At 40.0% G+C, this 12,553-nt stretch overlaps 1 protein-coding gene across 1 annotated transcript in view; it reads left to right on the top strand.

Annotated features, from left to right (window-relative positions):
• The window catches only part of SLC28A3 (solute carrier family 28 member 3), a 95,594-nt gene that overhangs the window by 36,734 nt on the left and 46,307 nt on the right, over window positions 1-12,553 (top strand). Inside the window, exons 2-4 of the mRNA XM_007939801.1 lie at window positions 6,247-6,342; window positions 8,628-8,701; window positions 12,098-12,189. Coding sequence (XP_007937992.1) covers window positions 6,247-6,342; window positions 8,628-8,701; window positions 12,098-12,189 — 262 coding nt within the window. The remainder of the gene's footprint in view (window positions 1-6,246; window positions 6,343-8,627; window positions 8,702-12,097; window positions 12,190-12,553) is intronic.

Genomic DNA, 12,553 nt, shown 5'->3' with positions numbered 1-12,553 from the left:
TACCACTTCCCAGTGTCCATCCCTCCATACTCTCCTGCCCCCTGAGCTGTCTCCCTGTGCATAAGCAGCCCTTCCTTCTCCCATGATTGTTCTCTCGAGGGCATGTGTTTACTTGAGGTAAATGTTCAACTCACATGCCTGTACTTTATTTGGCTGGAAACCACAGGTGTGGGTTCAATTAAGTGGAATCTTCTTGAAGAGTAGAGAAAATGATCTCCTACCATTTGGCCTCTACTCTGTTGTAAATACTGTATATGCTGGGACACCACTGTAGGGCTGTAGAGATCAGGGATTTAGCTAGTCCTAACATCAGGGGAAAGGATATCTGGTGACACTGTGATTAAATCTTGGGCTGCTAACCAAGAGTCAGCAGTTCAAACCCACCAGTCACTCGGCCAGAGAAAGATGAGGCAATGTGCTACTGTAAAGATTTACAGCCTTGGAAAGCCTGTGGGGCAGTTCTACTCTGTCCTATAGGGACACTATGAGTGGAATTGCTTCAGTGGCAGTGAGTTTATTTTATAATCAGGAAGACATGAGTGGTTTAGCAGTAAAATTCTAGCCTTTCACACAGGAGACCTGATTCAGTTCCCAACCAGTGTACTTCACACACAGCCACCACCCACCTGTCAGTGGAGGTTTGCATGTTGCTAGGATGCTTAACAGGAGTCAGCAGAGCTTCCAGACTAAGAGACTAGGAATAAAGACCTGGCAATCTACCACCTAAAATCAGCCAATGAAAATTGTCAAGAAAAAAAATCCAGCACTCTGTGAACAGAAAAAGCAGAGAGGGTTATCGAGGAATAGCAGGTCAAACCAGTCAGCACAAAGTGAAATTACAATGTGTTTCAATCCTTTAGATTTTTCAGGGTGCTTTTTATATAGAAACATCAGTAACTAACTGGCAGTTTTCCTGATTGGTTGACATTTTTAAGGCTTTGTCTAATCAGTCATAAAGTTATTAGGAGACCCCAGAAGTTTCTGTTGAAAGGTCACAAAACAATTCAAAAAACTTGCTTTCCCCGAAGAAGTTAATCTTCAGACTTCTCAGAACCATCTTCGAAAAACCACACATAAGCAGTTTTTCAAGACCATTTTACACAAGACATATTTGTAACGAACTTCCTGGAACATTCTGACTGAAATCTTAACCAAATATTTTCCAAGAATAATCAACATTCTCCAGTACTCTCTGCTTTCGTTCCTCATGGGCAGCAAAAGTTAACTCTTCAGTGAGAGTCTGCTCAAATGCCTCTGTATTTAGGGATCTCATAACACAAAACCCTAGGGGTTATAACAGTCTCATCCACAACTCATCATGGGAATGGTGCAAGACTGAACAACATTTTGTTCTATTGTACATGAGGTGGTACTAGGAGTCGGGGGCCAACTCAAAGATGGCTCACAACAACATAATCAGCTCAACAGTCTCTTAAACCCTAAAAAGCCAAACCCACCACCATCAAATCAGTTCCAACTCATAGCAACCCCCACTGGGTTTCTGAGGCAGTAAATCTTCATGGAAGTAGATTACTTGGTCTTCCTTCTGCTAGAGTGGCTCTTTTAAACTCATTTAAACAGTTATTGAGTATTTCTGTGCCTAGCACGGTGCTGTGTACGTGGTATTCAGCAGAGAACAGGAATAGTGTACTACTGGGTAAAATTTAGGTTTGCACAGATTTACAGTCTCTAACTCAGCTGACATCATATTCCCATTTCTACCTAAGCATTGGGACTGGACAGCACTTAAGGCATCACACCTTCTCAGAAAGCACCACATTAACTGCTTTCAGGAGGATTATTTTAAAGGTCTAAGAGATGTAGAAATGGTAGATGACTGATGGATATTGATAGATGATTGACAGACAATCAATGAACAATCGATAATAGAGCAATAGAATAGAAATAAAAAACGCAACTTTGATCACCAGTCTGCACTTGTTTTGGTAGTGTATGTAGTGTAAAGCCAAGTGTATATTACAAATGCTACCCTTTCAACCAGGTGTTAGCACCTCGCAGAATTCTCTACAAAGTGTCAGACTCCAGACCAGTTGAACAACTCCTCAGGGTCCTGTCAACAGTGCATTATACTGCTGGACAATTCTCGTCTTTCACAAACCTACATGATCTCCTTCCTACAAAGGTCAAGTTGAAAGTCCTCTCACTGATGAAAGCTTCCATCCTTGCTCCCAGCCTAAAGGCCAGCCATGTCCTCTCTGTGAGGCCAGTCGTACAGTCAGAGCACTGGTTACAAGGATCCACCCTCAAAGGGGCTCCATCTGGGATGAACACCCTTTAGTACATCTAGCACTAACCCTAACTAGAGAAGTTAAAAGTGGTGTGTGCTGTAAACAGCTTAGAGGTACTGATGCACAACATTCTTATTCATTCCATAGAGCAACAGGTTTTGCAATCAGAACATAGTCATGGTAGGAGTTAGGTGTACAAAGGTATTTAGTAATATGAATTGCTAAATAGATGGAAAGAACAATGGGCTGACAAGTAATAATGGGCCCTCTGTTACAGACTAACCACTCCAATTTGCAAAGAAGAGAAACAAATATCTTCAAGGTCATTTTCAGGCACCAAACACACACACACACACACACACACCCCTAATTATTTCTGTTGGAAATGTCCACTGGGAGACACCATTCTTGAAATGGTGAGGGTAAAACAATCCATTACACAATATAGAATACATCCATAGGTATTCTTGCTGCAATTCAAAGAAGTGCTTCACTCTCATCCGCCCCCCCAAATACACACACACACACCTCTTCCTCTTCAATTAACTTTGAAAAAAAAGAACTTGTCCCTGTGTTTCACAAGTAAGCTTCCAGTCCTGCCACCAGGTGGCAGGAATAATCAGCATCAAGAAGCTAAAGTTTGTAATGGAAACTGGTTAGATTAGTCAGGGCTCTGGAAAGGACCATAAAAACACCAAATCTCTGAAACTTCATTTTATAGATGCAAGGACTGGATCTTAGAAAGATGTGACCTGCCTAGCATCACACATGTTACTAGGGGCTCTAAGGACTAGTCCTCCTACCCCTCTGTGTGCTGATTTTCTACCAACTCATGCTAAATTTTAGCTTTCACTTTATATCGAGGAAAATTTCAGCATCTCAAAAAGTAAGATAGTATAGTGAATCCCTAAGTACCCATCAACCAGCTTTAGCAATTAACAAAATATTTCCATCTTCCCATAGTATGTAGGGGAGCTCCGGTGGAATAGTGCCTAAGGATTTCACTTCTAACCAGAAGGCTAGCAGTTCAAACCCACCAGCCACTCCTTGGAAGAAAGGTTGGGCAATCTACTTCCATAGGGATACCGCCTCAGAAACCCAAGGAGGGGTCGCTATGAGTCAGATCCAACTTGATAGCAGTGTGCTTAGCTTGTGCTTGCATAGTATGTATATGTGTGTGTGTGTGTGTGTGCGTGTACTTCATACACACTGTTTTTTTACACCAAGTACCTAAAGGTACTATGTTGCTTGGCACTGTATCATCACCAGTACAATATTAAAATCACTGTGGTTCATTAAAGACAGATAATCTCGCATATGATAGGGCTAACAGGGGCATTTCCTAAAAAGGTATAGAGACCTCCCTAACACCATTTATCAGTTGTCTTACTTGGACTTTGTTGTTGTTGTTGTTATTACCTGCTGTCAAGTTGGCTCCCAACTCATGCCAACTCCATGCCCAATAATGCCCAGTCCTGTTCCATCCCCATGATTGGCTGCAGATCTGACTATTGTGAGCCACAGGGTTTTCATGGGCTGATTTTCAGAAGGGCTCGCCAGGCTTTTCTTCCCGGCCCATCTTAGTCTGGAAGCTCCACTGAAACCTGTTCAACATCATAGCTATTTGCAAGCTGCCACTGACAGAAAGATGGTAGCTTTAGTACGTTGAAAAAGGCAACTTGGAATGACATGGGAGAAAAATTAGGACCCAAGAAAGATAAAAGAGAAACAAGCCCAGTGTTCATCACATCTGGAAACAGCAGCAAGGGGCTCAGGAAACTCCTCCAGGAGGAAACCTTACTAACCTCCTTAAAGTAAATCTAAGATGGCATTACAAAAGAAGAATCTTTCTCCTCTGGGAGGTCTCACATTTCCTGATGTCAAAACTTACCAAAACAGCCTGGTGCTGGTACAATGACAGACACATAGACCAGTGGAACAGAATTAAGAACCCAGAAATAGATCCATCAATCTATGGTCAGCTGATTTTTGACTAAGGGCTAAAATCCATTATATATCCCTTTAATAAATAGTGCTGCCAAAACTGATATCCATTTGCAGAAAAATGAAGCAAGATCTGTACCTCACACCACACATAAAAACTAACTCCAGATTGATCAGACTTAAATGTGAAACAATAAAGTTCCTCAAGGAAAACATAGGGGCAAATTTAGGGGCCCTAACTTATGGCATAAATAGACTGCCAAGCATAACCCAAAATGCACAAAAAGCAGAAGATAAACTAGACGAATAGGACCTTCTAAAAATTAAATTTTTGTGTGCTTCAAAATACATCTCCAAAAGAGTAAAAAGAGAACCTACAGATTGGGAAAAAATATTTGGCAATAACATATCTGACAAGGGACTTATCTCTAAAATTTGTAGAAAACAACAACACCTTAACAACAAAAAGACAAATAATCCAATTAAAAGTTGGGCAGAAGACATGAATAGACACTTCACCAAAGAGGATATTCAGGTGGCCAACAAACACATGAAGAAATGTTCACGATCATCAGCCATTCGAGCAATGCAAATCAAAACAACAATAAGATACCATCTGGCCCCAGCACTAGTAGCAAAGTTCAACAAGACAGAAAATAACAAATGCTGGTGAGGATGTGGAGAGATTGGGATGCTCATATACTGCTGGTGGGACTATTAAATGACACAACCACTGTGGAAAGCAGTATGGTAATTCCTTAAAAAGTTGGAATTAGAGATACCATTTGATCCAGTAATCCTATTATTAGGTATATAGCCTAAAGAAATGAGAGCCAGGGCAAGAACAGATACATGCACACCCATGTTCATTGCAGCACTATTTACAAAATCAAAAAGGTGGAAACGATCTAGATGCCCATCAACAGAAGAATGGATAACCAAACTATGTGCATACACACAATGGAATACTATGCAACACTGAAGAATAATGTAGAATCTGCAAAAAACACCACATAATGTGGATGAACTTGAAGGACATTGTGCTGAGTGAAAAAAGTCAATCACAGGACAAATATAGTATTAGTTCATTAATGTGAAAAGTCAAGGAAAGGTTTATATATGAAGGAAACTTTTTTGCTAGTTACCAAGGGTGGGAGGAGAGGGAAGGGAATGCTGAAATAATAATAATAATAATAATAATAATAAAAGAAGAAGAATCTTCTCATTACTACCAGAGCTTCTTTTGAATCCAAGAAATACATTTTAACATGTCATAAATCCAACATCTAAGAATAAAATTATCCAGCCTGTGGTTTGATATATTTTGCTATATAGGTTGAATTTTATTAGTTGAAAACCTGTGTGATGTGGTAGAAAGGAGACCAGACATCTGCATTTAGTCCCAGCTCTATTTACTAAAAAGTTACATGCCTGTTGTTGTTGTTAGTTGTGAGTCAAGACACATCCAACTCATAGTGACCTTATGTACAACAGAATGAAGCATTTCCTGGTCTTGTGCCATCCTCACAATTGTTATTACATGACCTAAAAAAAAAAAAAAATCTGTTACTGTTCAGTCTATTCTGACGCATAGCAACCTTTAGATGGAGCTCTGGTAGCATAATGCCTAAGGCACTTGACTGCTAACCAGAAGGCGGCTGGTGGTTCAAGCCCACCAGCCACTCCTTGGAAGGAAGATGGGGCAATCTACTTCCGTAGTGATACTGCCTCGGAAACCCAAGGAGGGATTGCTATGAGTCGGGTCTGACTCGACGACACATAACAACAGCAGATGAGAGCAATTGTCCTCAAGTTGTACCACACAGTCTTTTCTACCAGAACAAAACAAAACTCGTCTGTTTCTTCATTAGAGTCATTAGTTATGACTTGAATCAGATGACTCAGGAACATCTAAGCTTTGCTTGTCCTGTCCCTCTAAAGTCTTCTGTATATCATGCATTGAAAGATTATTTTTTGAAAATCAAAAGAATTTTTTTTTTTTGTTTTCTTTGCTCTGACATTTTATTTTTGTAATTTGTTCTTTTTTCCTTAGAATGAAGAAAACATTCTTGCAAACCAAAAAACATCAGGAAATGACTCCTCACGGAATAGAGTTGTGCAAAAGGGAGAGCGTGTCAACACCAAACAGGTATGACTGTACTGCTTTGAGTAAGGCTGTAACCCATAGAAACGGCTGTGCAGCAGCCACCTGAAAAGAGCAGGAACAAAAAGCACGCTCTCAGCTGGCACACAGAGCAATGAATTCAATGGCAATTAGAGTTTGTAAAGCAGAGTAGTGAAGAAAACACACAAGCCCAAACAAAGAGATTTGGGTTTTCTACATCTGTCCTCAAACTTCCCTTATGGGAAGGTTCTCTCTGGCAGTTGGTAGTGACAGATTCCAAGCTTGTCACAAGGCAAAAAGCACTGGCTTAAACAAAAGATGAATTTTAGGGTAAAAGTGTCTGACAAGAGGAAGGCTCTAAGATGTGCCTCTAAAACTGTGTTCCCTAACTGTCTAGATTCTCTAGGGCTCCTTCGTGGCATCTAAGGAAACAGCAGGGCTGAGGGGACATTGTTCCCTGCCTTATCCCCACTCTCACACTGCCACTTTTTCCTCTTTTATATATTAAAGTTATGGGTAGGATTTGATTGAAGAAAGACTTCTGCTAAAAAGTGAGCAGATTATCCACGCAGCTAATCGTTTACCAAGGAATTCTGAGTGCTTTTTATTGTGCCATTCATTGTGGGTAGTTTGTGTCATTTATTATGGGAAGTTTTCTTATTATAAAAGAATAACATGCAGAAAATTTGGACAATTAACATATCAAAATTTGGAAAATAGCAAACAACCTATAATTCCAGAAAAAAAATAAATCAGCACTCAACATCTTGGAATATATAGCCTTCCCATATTTTTATGCAAATATACACCCACATGTGTATTACGTGTACTGGGAATCATACTATGCACATTATTTGGTAACTTTCTATTTCAATTAATTTATTATAAAATGTGTTCATGTCACTAAATATTGCTCAGCAAAAAAAAGAAAACAAAACAAAACAATAGTCATGCTGGACATTCCATAAATGGACAGGTTATTTGGAGCAATTTCACTATAAGGAAACAATGATGATCCTTTAATGTGAGTATTTACCAAACTACTAGCAAAGCTAGGTGTTAGATGAAAAAAAAAAAAAAAAAAAAATGAGTAACATGCATCTCCACCCCTGGAACTACGCACTCATGCACTTCCGTGGAGTCCAATCCAACTCATAGCGACCCCTCCTTGGGTTTCCAAGGCGGTATCACTACGGAAGTAGATTGCCTAACCTTCCTTCCCAGGAGTGACTGGTGGGTTTGAACTGCCAGCCTTCTGGTTAGCAGTCAAGTGCCTTAGGCACTGACACCACAGCTCCAGCTCTCTTCCAATTATCCTCTCATTGTCCTTGTTCCTGGGGTTCAGCTCAGAAAACGAAGGTAGGTGGTAGGTGCTGCAGAAGTATAATGGAGTTTGGCATCATTAGACTAAATAAACTTTGAGATCCTTTGAACTCCAAGACATGCCAAGGATTGACTTCTGTGTTAAGTAAACAGAGTCGAAAGGCACAGTGGATCTGCCAGAAAATAAAAGCTGAGTGTCATGCCTCTTAGAGCATGTTCAAAACACTAACCATATGTATACTTCCTCCCCAGCCTCCCCCATCATTGTTCACAATGTCTGGAATGATTATTTGAAATATTATTCCAAAATTGAAGACAATAGGAGACCCTCTATGTCTCCCTGGGAACAGGAAGAGTCACAGATACTTGAGAGCTCAAACTGCCTAGAAAGATTGCCCATAAAGATGATTCAAGTATATAATTGATCCAGGTAATTAGATCTACAGCTAGCAGAGCAAGGGAAATACTCTCCCTTAGCCCAATTGATAGAAGGACTCTCTGTCCCAGGGGAGGTTTATCAGACCTTGAAGGTGCTGAGCTAGTGGTCACATCTGCAGACAAAGCTGTGTATACACAGAAAATAAAATCAGCTTTGATCTTATCCTTTCAAAACTGGTGCTGGCAGAGCATAAAGGGAGATTTATGTGGCTCCTGCTATTAACTTCATTTAGCACTTGCTTGAAAACAGAACTGAGATGGAAAGATTGCAGTAGAGAAAGTAGCAGAAAGCAGAAATATGAGCCTGTTTCTCAAAGAAAAGGGGAAAATACCAATGACTTCTTTGGAAGGAAAGGGAGAGATAAGTGTGATCCTGGATTTTTGTGATTATAAAGGGACATATGTCTATGCAATACGTAACAGAAGCAGTCTTCTTTCATAATAATTTGAAAGAAATTTTGAACAGTCTTTGCCAGCATTCTGAGCAAAGAAGATCTGGGACCGTTTTGTCCAGAGTTTTCATTTTTCCATTTCTGCTTGATTTCCAGGGGGAAGAGTGTGTCAGCATTGAGGAAGACTCTTCAAAAGACACAGAAAACAATGAAGACATGCATCAAAAAGGGTACCATTTTTAAGCCAGGGAAATAACCACACAAAACGTAGGCAGGTTGAACCCACCAGCTACTCCATGGGAGAAAGATGAGGCCCTCTGCTTCTGTAGATTTACAATCTTGGAAACCTTTAGAGGCAGCTCTGCTTTCCTAAAGTGCCACTATGTGTCAGAATCAACTTGATGGTGGCAGGTTTGGTTTTTTGGGGGTACCTCCCATTTGGTTTTGCCACTTTGCTTTATCCCTGCTTAATTTTCAACATTAATTATGATTTATTTGAGATTGTCACCACCCACTGCTTACCAAACACCATTTTTAGAAAAAAATAATGGTTCTCTGGTATAATCAATGTGGTAAAATCAAATTACTGATGTCCTGGGAATCCAATATGTTGTTGTTGTTGTTATGTGCCCTCGAGTTGGCCCCAATTCATAGCGACCCCTCCTTGGGTTTCCGAGGCAGTATCACTACGGATAGTAGGATTGCCCAACCTTCCTTCCGAGGAGTGGCTGGTGGGTTTGAACCGCCAGCCGTCTGGTTAGCAGGCAAGTGTCTTAGCCACTATGCTACCAGGAATCCAATATACTAGATTTGAATTCATCTAGGATAGTCTTCTAATTAAAGGTATAAATTACCAAGTAATTGCTCCAGTCCTTACAGAAGTAGTTCATTCATCTTCTCAACGAATTAAGCTTCTCAATGTCAATCAATAAACAATTGGTTCCTCATAACTCAATTCATTTTAAGTCCCCAAAAGCAGATGCTTTTGTAATATCCTGAAGGTATTCTGTTTTAGTTACCTAGTGCTGTTCTAACAAAAAATAATAATAATAATAAATACCACAAGTGGGTAGCTTTAAAGAACAGAAATTTATTGCCTCACAGTTTGGGAGGCTGGAAGTCCAGATAAGCATCACCTCTGGGAGCCATCCTTCCTTGTGTTAGCTCCAGGTGTCCCTTGGCATTCCTTGGCTTATAGAGAAACCTTCACATAGTGTCTGTCTCCTCCCTGTGTGTGTGTGTGTGTGTGTGTCCGTTCTGCTCTTTTTATAAAACACTAACCAGAAGGGATTAAGTTGAGAGCCCGCCCTACTCTGGTACAACTTTATTAACATAGCAAAACAAACACTCTATTTTCGAACAGCGTCATATGTACAGGTCCAGAGTTTAGGACTTCAACATATCTATTTTGGCGCGGGGGGCACAATTCAATCAATAATATACGTCAAGTCTTTACAACCCCAGAAGTAGGAAAAACAAGATTATTTTTATTTTTCTGACGAATGAAGATTAGAGAAGTGATTTACCCAGGAATAGAGTTACGTTACAATTTGAGATTCTGATTCCTAATCCTGTATTGCCTAGTACTCTACCATAACCCTACAGTATTGGTCCAGCTCCTAAATTCCTATTAAAATTTGATTTAAATTCTCACTTCTCTAAGGAACTTTGTTTTCTCAGAATTAGGTTGGAGCTCTTATCACAAGTACACTGTCAAAAATATCTTCCAGGTCAGAAACCTGAGCTCATTTCCATCCTCCATGAGTCTCCAAAGGACCATGGAGCCTGAGAAATCCCTCTGGGTGGTCAGAGGTCCTCAAGTTACATTTAGTGTTAATGGGATGGAAAGAACCACCAGGAAGTCAGAAGTTGTTCAGCATAGATAACCAAATGGTCCAAGTTTCTATTTGCAGCTTCTTTATGCAGAATCAGATTGCTATAATGGACTACACTCACTGCAATTTAAAAATATGATAACTCCAACCTAACATATGTGCCCTATTAAATTTCACCCTCCATCCCTGCCACTTTTTAACACTACATCAACAACTGAGGATAATACATAGTTAGCCTTTTCTAAATTAAACTATGAAGAACTTAATCTTCACTACAATTTTATGTCTCCAATATCTTCTAGAGTAGTGTTTCTAGTTGTCAATATGCACATTCACATACACAAAAGAAAAGCTTCATGAAATAATACTTATTACTATGTTTGATGCACTCTGATGATTTCTATTTTTTTGTTGATTGATGATTATCATGCATTGTGTTGACTTCACAACCCACCAATAGGTTCCAACCCACAGTTGCAAAATAAGCAATGTGTCTCCCATTTCACTGATCTATTAATTCACTAAAAGCCTGTTGAGCACCTTCATGTCTAAGGTTCTACTCTCAGGCTCACAGATAACTCTTCTTTAGGAGATTATAATCAGCCATGGGTTCATAACAAAAATACAATCAAAGAAGATAGTGAGAGGAAAGTGCAGAGGAATGCTTCTGTCCAAGGAAATCTAAGAAGGCTTCATAGAAGCTAGTGACTGGAGATGTGCCCTAAAATTTAAAGGGTAACTGAGACTTGGACACGTTGACATGATCACCAAAGAAGGGAAGTGGGTACATTAACCAGAAGAGAGGAGGTCTCCCAGATAGAATCCTTTCAGATCCTGGAGATTGGGAAGCATCTATATGGGATGAGAAACGGTTATTATAAAAACTCTGGCCAGTAGCCTAGAGATGGCAGATCCCTTACACTAGGCCTCATGCAGAAGAAGGAGAGGCCTTCACTAGAGGTGGCACTGAGGAACAAGGCACTGCAGGGAAGCCTGGTTCATTTCAGGGGTGGTGGGAACCATGAGCATCTCAGGAGAGATAGAGGACAGTCATCGTGAGAATAGTCCTGTGGCCTCTCCAAGCTCACTGCTGGGGGCCTAGTGAATAATACCCTTCCCAGGAGATGTGGTAGTATATACACACTGCTCACATGTTACCAACTGGCCCGATAACAAAGCCCTGGATGCAAGCAAGTACATGCCAACAATTCCAGAATTTTCAGAAAAAGACATGTTACAACCCATTGGTTGGCCCTCAAATCCACAAAATCCTGGTTTATATTTCAAGCATCCAATAAAATCTTTCAGCCTTAGATCAGAATATGGTGATCAAGAACAAGGAAGCATCTACTTGGTAGAATTTAATGGAGGCAGGAGGGATGACCAAGTTTGTTAGATTTGTATTTTTTAAATAAAAATTTAATAACCACTGGCTAAATATAATGGAGGCCCTTAGAATCCAACTAGAATCACTCCTCCAGTAATTTATTTTAGCTTCTTGCTAGTTATCCATCTACCCTGTTCCATTTACCAGAAGCATATTTTCTGAGCCTCTATAACCCCACAGGGCTTGGCACACTCATTCAATAAGTGTTGACTCGAGGTATAGCAAAATTAATTCTAAGATGAAATTAACAGTTCCCAATGCTATTTTATAGGACATACATTTCATGAGTTTGTGTGGTTTGTTTGCTTCCCAAAGCCAACCACTGAACCCAGTCTTAGCATGCCATTTACTTCATGTTTTTGATATTTGCTTCTGTCAACCATTTTGTTTTTGTGTTGTTACAGGTGTCTCGAAAAGAAATACGATGCAGTTTGTGTTATTTATAAGAAACATAAAACCACAATTAGGTACATCATCTGGGGCATATTATTAGCAGGTGAGTAACAAAGGGGATAAGGGGATCAGTGTCCCTTTTTGGGAATCCCCCAGATATTATCCAGCTTTGGGTGGAAAGATGCGAAATCCCTCCTGGAGCTCACTGAACTACCCAGGAAGGCAGAGGAATAGTCAGGAAGCCCCTGAGTCTTGTGTCTCAGCGTGCAATACCTATGCAACTCATCTCTTGTCCTAATTATAAACCAGCCACTAATTTTTCTGAACTATCTACTCTTACAGCTCATATATTGTTATTGTGCTGTGGATCTGAAGGAATGAGTTAGTTAATGCAAATACAGAAAATGCACAATTTTTTTTTTTTTTTTTTAGGATTTGGGTGAAGATTTACAGAGTAAATTCACTTT

Source organism: Orycteropus afer, unplaced genomic scaffold (genome assembly GCF_000298275.1).
Source record: "Orycteropus afer afer isolate SDZICR_OR568_19922 unplaced genomic scaffold, OryAfe1.0 scaffold00005, whole genome shotgun sequence".
In the NCBI taxonomy this organism is placed as follows: Eukaryota; Metazoa; Chordata; class Mammalia; order Tubulidentata; family Orycteropodidae; genus Orycteropus; species Orycteropus afer.
This window is presented reverse-complemented; position numbering and strand designations above follow the sequence as displayed.